The 7154-nt window shown below is 49.7% G+C and overlaps 1 protein-coding gene across 1 annotated transcript in view; it reads left to right on the top strand.

The window, feature by feature from the left end:
* The first annotated feature begins 2379 nt into the window (after nucleotides 1-2379).
* The window catches only part of Gypc (glycophorin C (Gerbich blood group)), a 44941-nt gene continuing 40166 nt past the window's right edge, over nucleotides 2380-7154 (top strand). The window contains exon 1 of the mRNA XM_013349466.2: nucleotides 2380-2517. Coding sequence (XP_013204920.1) covers nucleotides 2478-2517 — 40 coding nt within the window. The 5' untranslated portion in view covers nucleotides 2380-2477. The remainder of the gene's footprint in view (nucleotides 2518-7154) is intronic.

Genomic DNA, 7154 nt, shown 5'->3' with positions numbered 1-7154 from the left:
TCTACACTCCTAACACCCTGTGCCTGGGTTACAGCTGAAGTCACGGGTGCATTCAGAATTGTGCCAGGCTTCTGTGGGCCTTGGGATCCACACGCACAATTTCAGGTTTCAACCACCAAGCACTATCTCCAGCTCCTTTCACACCTTTCTGGCTATTTGCTTCTTTTCTTTCTTCACTTTTTCTTATTGTAGAAAAGCAATGTAGACATCATTACGGTTCTCAGGCATGTCCTACCTCACAGTCACCCAGCTCATCTCTGCAGTGTTCTTCTGACTTCCTCCTAGGAGTGGACCAGTCTTCCAATCGTCCAGCCTCTGATACTGAATTTAAAGCCCTGCACTGTCTTCAGGCCTGTACCTGAATGGGGTTCTAGCCTCTTGACACTCTTCAACTTTACTGCATCCTGGCCTGCAACAGCTTGCTCTGTGTGAGAAGCCGGCATGTCTATCTTAAATCTCCAGAAATGAGGCAGGAGAAGACCTGTCCTAGCCAACTTATCCCTTAGTTGGGTGTAAGGTTTAAGGACCAACATCATCTCTACCTGCTGCCGCCACCCTCCTGGCTGTCACTTTGAGAGTATTATTTTGTTGGGATCTAGCATAGCATTATTATTAAGAGTACCTAGGTTTGGTTAATCAGAGGTGTGGAAGATCCACCCTAGGCAGCACCATCCTGTGGGCAGAGGTCCCGAGTGGCAGGAAAAGGAGAAAGTGACCTTAGCACCAGCATCATGACTCACTGCTTCCAGACTGCTGATCAGTTCCCCAGGGCCCTGATGCTTCCTCCAGCCACCAAGGCTTTCCCAGGAATGACTGTGCCTTTGAACTGTGAGTCCAACCGAACCCTTCCCTCCTTAAGTTGTAGGGATGTTGTATCACCACTACAGGGACAGAGACAGATGCAATCGTTTCTCATCACAGAATTAAGACCAGACTGAAATTTAGGGCTTAATATTGGGAAGAGGCTCCAAGGCCACCACTGGTCATCTTGACTGGAACTTGACTGGCTACAGCAACAGCTTTGAGCACATCAAAAGTCTGAAACATCCTTCTAACCCTGATGCAGCTGTGCCACATGTGGGGTGATGAATTACAGAAAGATGTGAAATAAAGGGACTTCAGGTCACATGGGGCAGCGTGTGGGGGTCAGAGGTCAGCCTCAGCTGCTGTTCCTTAGATACCATCTACCTCGGTTTTTAAGACAGGGTGTCCCAATAACCTGGACCTCACCAAGCAACCTAGGCTAGCTGGCCAGCCAACTCAAGGAATTTACCTGCCTCTACTCCTCCAGTGCTGGGTTGACAAGCGTGTGCCACTACATTTGGCTTTGTTGTTGTTGTTGTTGTTTAATTGATTAGGCTACCACCTGTGAGCTGAGTATTAGCATCCCCCGCTGCCATACTGCTTCCCGATGTAGATGCCTCAAGCTCCCTCTGCCATGCCTTTTCTGAAATGATAAACTGTACCTTCAAACTGCAAACCAGAATAAACTTTATTTCATCATGGCAACAAGAAAAGTAACTAAGACACTGGAATTGAACTCTGGTCCTCCTTATGCTTGCAAGGTGACAGTACTACTTAGCTAATGATACATACTGGTGACACTGTCAGGTGACACAGAAGACCTTCTACCCTTCACAGAAAGGGTGACGTAAACTAAGCCAGACACAGAGCGTCAAGCACAAGTTTTACCTGTCTTGTGGAATCTACAGTGTCATCTCAAAGTAGCAATTATTAGTGACCAGTGACAGGCGGGAAACTAGAACAAGACTGGGTAAGTGGTACAAACACACACACACACACACACACACACACACACACACTGAGCTGGATACCCCCAAAAGTAAAAGATTGGCAAAGAGTTAGAAATGCTAATTGACCACATCAGTACACAGCCTATGTATGCCCTGAAATATCGTGCCAAGCCCTGTAAATATATACAACGATTAATGTTAATTAAGAGGAATTATTTTAAAAAGGAAGAAATTTTAGGTTGGTTCCGGTTCTACAGAACCAAGCATCCAAGCCACGCTTGAAACGCTTGTCTGCCCCTATTTGGATAGTGCCCAGCCATGCCACTGGGTCTCACGTGGGACTTTTCCAGTGCTCAGACGGGGGTGGGAGCGGGGGGGGGGGGGGTAGGGGAGTGGGGAGGGCTGTCTAACCCCAAGCTTTCTGATAGTGGCAGATGGAAACAGAAACACCGCGAACTGTGAGCTTTGAGCAGAAAGTTAGAGCGCAGAAGAAAACGTTCGGAAGTGGGCGGGTGTGTGTTTAAAAAAAAATGGGTGGGAACCTCATGGCCAAGTTGTAGAAAAAAAAAGTTGAAGTGTGCCTATCTTGGGGCGGAGCCCCTCCCTTCTGCTCGCCGCGCGCGCGGAGTGGGAGTCCCGACTACAACCGAGAGGCAGGGTCCAGGAGCTGGGGACCCCCGAGCCGCAGTACCCCCCACCGCGTGTCTCCCCCGCCGCGTGGCGATGAGCAGCCCCGAGAGCACGCCGCCTCCCCCGCACCACGGTGAGTAGCGGGACTGCCCCGGATCCCCGCCTGACCCGGGGCGCACGGAGCGCGCGGGGTCCGAGTCCAGGAGCCGCAGGCCGGGCCCCCTGGCATGGTGGCTGGGCCCCAGCCCAAAGAGACCACCAGTCCCGCGGTGGCGCGCTGTTTCTTTGTGTGGGGTTTGAGAAGGGTCCGGGACCCAAGGGAGAGAGAGGCCGAGCCTTTAGCAACCAGGCACCCACCACACAATCCACCCCCAAGCGAACTTCTCACCCCCACCCCAAGGCAAGTCGCCGTGGTCCGGTCAAGTTCGCACCAGAGAACCCGGGCCAACTCCGGGAAAACTCCAAAAACCTCCAACAGTTCTTCCCGGCCCAGGGACAGGCACAAAACTTTGTGAGATCCGCTCTCCTAGACTCTTTGGGATTACGAAACAACCAACAAACAAAAACGGCCGTCTTTTTAAAGGCTTTAACTTCTTGGTGACAAGAACAGTCAGTGAGAGTCTCCGGATGTCGGAAACACTAATGGGCCTCTCCGTGCCTGCCCTCCTCTGCTTTGGGGCTCTTGCAACCTAAAATGTTGTTTTTAAAAGAACACAACTGTTTATCTGTTTTACCCCTTACCTCAGAGGAATTACATGGCGTTCTCTAGCACAATAATAAGACAATAAGGGGTAGCAGAGGCCTTTTTAATTTTATTTATTTATTTATATTTTTGAGGCAGGGTTTTATGTAATCCAGGCTAGTTTGTAAATTGGACCAGGCCATGTAGTCAAAGATGTCTTTAAACTTTTGATCCTCCTGCTTTCACCTCTCAAGTATTGTGATCACAGGCATGTGGCAACACACAGAGTTTATGCCCTACTAAAGAGGGAACTTTGTTCTCCGTGCATACTAAGCACGTGTGCTACCAACTGAACTACATCCCCAGTCTGCCGCCACTCTTTGTTAAGTCCTATAAATGTTGGCGATGGAGGCCCCTCGGGGCCCCTGTCTTGTGTGTTTGGATAGGTACCTTCTATTGGTGGTGTGTGGTCTGTGACTGTGTGCCCGTCTCCGTCACCAGCACATGCTATCCTGCATGTTGCCTGTAATGGAACTGTGATATCTCAGCTCCAGTTTCGGCATCCACAAAGTGAGAAAGCCTCATAGAGCATTTCTCATTGGATTGTAAGAATGAGATGCATGCAAATGCTTGAGAGTTGAGGCTGCCTAGCACCCAGATTCACACGCGTTTGTTTCAGTCTGTGGCTGACTCAGGTTCTCGTTTTTGCACGAGCACGTGTGTTCAGTTTCAGATCTTGCTTGGTCAACAGCTGCAAACACCTCTCTTCCTGGACTGATGGGGTTGCCTTTGCTCAGATAGTTCTCCAGGTTACTGTCCCCATTGGATCTGTGGCAGGGTCCCTGCTATGGGAGCCCTATTTCTTGCTGCTAACTCAGACAGGATGTGTCTGCATTCTGTCTCCATGATGAAGCTGTAGCTACTCAGTGCCTGAGGTCAGAGCAGAGAGAATTGACTTCCCTGTGTCGGGTCTGCCTAGATCCAGCAGGGTTTAGTCTTCTTCTAGGCCTGGTTGTCACCATTACCAGCAAGTTATGCAGGGCGGTCTGGTGCCTTGCCCTTGGATGAAAGGGGTCACTGCTTAGCATAGAGATGCCAGGTTTGGCAGCTTTATATAGAATTTGCTGTCTCTGGCAGAGGTAGAGAGGGTAGCCAGAGGTGCCAAATGAAATTATATCTCTCAACCCTTGTGCAATCCCTCTAGATGCTGGGGACATTGGGAGTCTCGTGGGGCTGGCACAGTAAGCAGCTGGACCCAGGGTACCCTCAGTTGGGCAAGTATTTTAGAGACTTGCAAAACATATGGGAAGCAGAGGGCTGTGGAGTAAGAGGTATTTTGAGTGTGTGTGTGTGTGTGTAGTGGAAGTAGGTAACTGTTTTCACAGTGAGTGGGGAGAGATTAAGAAAACCGAATGGATTTATCTGTGGGTGACAGAGCCATCTTTGTATGTGGAGTTTTACCTATATGTAACTGTAAAAGCTCAGGATAAAGTGTCCTATTCCAGGATTTAATCCATGAGACAAATATTTTGTGTGTTTAGAATATTCTTAAATTCTCAGAAACTGTCCTCCAGAAGATCATGCCAGTTGTGTGTACGGGGGGTGCACACGCGTGTGCATGTGTACATGGTTGTCCGTGTTCATGAGTGTTGAGTGTGTACCTATCTGTGCTGTCATGCATACAGACCCGTGTGCAACCTCAGATGTCATTTCTCAGGTCCTTACCACCTTATGTTTTGACAGGGCCTCTTGCTGTCCTGGAGCTCACTGAATAGGCTAGGCTGATTGCCCGTGAGTTTTACCTACCTATCTCTGCCTCCCCAGCACTAGGGTTACAAATACTTACCACTACACCCAGCGTTTTTCCATGGGTCCTGGTGATCAAACGTGGGTTCTCCCTTGTGTAGTTTATGGACTGAACTACCTCTCCAGTTTCTAATGCTCGTGACCATTATGAGGACAGAAAATCACCCCCAGACTTGCTCACTCTCACCATCTCAGCTGAATTGATGGGTAGGAAATGTGGTCACGTTGGAGTATGCCTCTCTAATTACAAGAGACTCTTAGCATGTTTTATGACTGATAAGATACGCTATTACTTTGGCGGGGAGTGCCTGCCAGAGCCTAGTCCATCCATTTGTCTATCTGTCCTTGTGTGGTGTCAGACCTGGGCGTTCACCGGCTTTGGGAGGAATGCCAGTATCTCAGGGCCTCAGCTATGAGCCTCACAGTAGTGGCTTGGGGGACAGAAGTCACCTGGACCTGTGCCTAGCAGTGGTGGTTTAGGAGAAAGCAAAACTGACTTGCTGATGTGGGTACCCACCCTCACTCAGTCTCCAGCAGCAAGTGGCAATGCTGTTATTTCTTGCTTTTGACAGTGTAACAGTATTATTAGTGCTTTTAGGCCAAGCCCTGGTGTGGATCTTGCCTGGATCACCCCAGCATGCTTGGTATTTGACAAAGGGAACAATGGAGGATCAAGAAGGCCTGCCTGCTTCAAGCTTCCAACTTGCTAAGTACTAAGCCAGACTGGTGATGGAGGCTGTCAGACATAGGCAGCCGAGGTCCACCTGAGTAGGTGTCAGTGGCCTGCTGGCAGCGAGCTTATGCAAGGCAAGAGTTCTGCTCACTGCAAGGGCTGTGCCTGGTTAACCAACCCAGAGCCCTGTGTGACAGCCACCAGGCATGCCACAGCTCCTCAGCCAGGCCTGGGTTCCTGCCATGATCCGTGACCACCTACTAACACTGTCTCTCCGTTCCTGTGGTCAGACCTGCCCCACTATAGCTGCAGCCTTCCCTGATGGCCCTCATGCGTCTGCCAATGCTGCCTGCCTTCCCACCTTCACCTTTCTGACCTGTATCCAGCTCCTAGATGTCCAGCTACCCTCCCCTGAACGCATCTGCGTGTCTATCAAGGGCTTGTTTATGTAGCCCAAGTCATTAAAAACAAAACAAAACAGCCTTGGAAGTCATCCACTAAACAAACCTACAACGAGGCTACTTGGCAGTCCCGGTGGGTCCTGCATCTGCTCCCTCTCAAGAATCTGGGCTGGAGAGATGGCTCAGTGGTTAAGAGCACTGACTGCTCTTCCAGAGGTCGTGAGTTCAATTCCCAGCAACCATATGATGGCTCACAACTATCTGTAATGAGATCTGGTGCCCTTTTCTGGTGTGTGGGTATACATGGAAGCAAAATGTTGTATACATAATAAATAAATAAATCTTTAAAAAAAAAAAAAAAGAACCTGACCTCCTCAGCGACTCTGGGCCCACACCCTTCCCCAAACCCCTGTCTCCTGCTTAGGGCCTGGCATGATGAATTGTTAAGTGAGCCATTCAGAAGCATAGAAATGTCCTTGAGAAGTCACCCCTATAGCTCCCAGGCCAAAACTTGATGTATGCTAAAAGGCCAGTAAATGAGACATTGAAGAAAGTAGAGGGCCCCAAACACACGGCATGCTAAGAGCGCAACTGAATAGCATTCTGATCTCCTCCTCCTCTGCCACCTCTCAGCTTGGCCTGGTGCTTCCTTTAGATCCTTATATCATCTGACCTTCTGGGGGAGTGCTGGCCACTGCCCTCAGGTTTATAAATTTTAATTTTTATACATTCTTCTAAAACAACGTTTTTTGTACAACCCTCTGGCCCATGTAGTAACAGACAATGGCCTCTTTCCCGCCTGCTGGCTAGAGCCCAACCCAAGGCTCTGGATTCCATCTGGAGGTAGGTGGAGATTGGACAAGGCCTCGTGCCAGCTGCTAGAGAGCCTTGTGCACAGCTGCTTCCCTGCCACAGGAAGCCCCCAGCTTGGGAAAGGACTTGCTGTCCCTTTGACCTTTAACCCTGAGGTCCTTGCCCTTTCTCTCGCCTTGATGCTCCACACCCTCACTTCTATTACCTCTCATTCACCTCGCTCTCCGTCCCTCTCTTTCTCTCTTCCCCTCCCGCTCCCCTCCGTCCATGTGTGTGTGTAATGCAGTTCATATGCATGCATACCGTGGTGTGGATGTAGAGTCACAGTGTGTACATGCAGTAATATGCATGCATACTGTGGTGCATATGTAGAGGTCAGAGTGTGTACATGCAGT

This window comes from Microtus ochrogaster, chromosome 18 (genome assembly GCF_000317375.1).
Source record: "Microtus ochrogaster isolate Prairie Vole_2 chromosome 18, MicOch1.0, whole genome shotgun sequence".
NCBI classification, from domain to species: Eukaryota; Metazoa; Chordata; class Mammalia; order Rodentia; family Cricetidae; genus Microtus; species Microtus ochrogaster.
The sequence above is the reverse complement of the archived record's forward strand: the minus strand, read 5'-3'. Positions and strand labels throughout refer to the sequence as shown.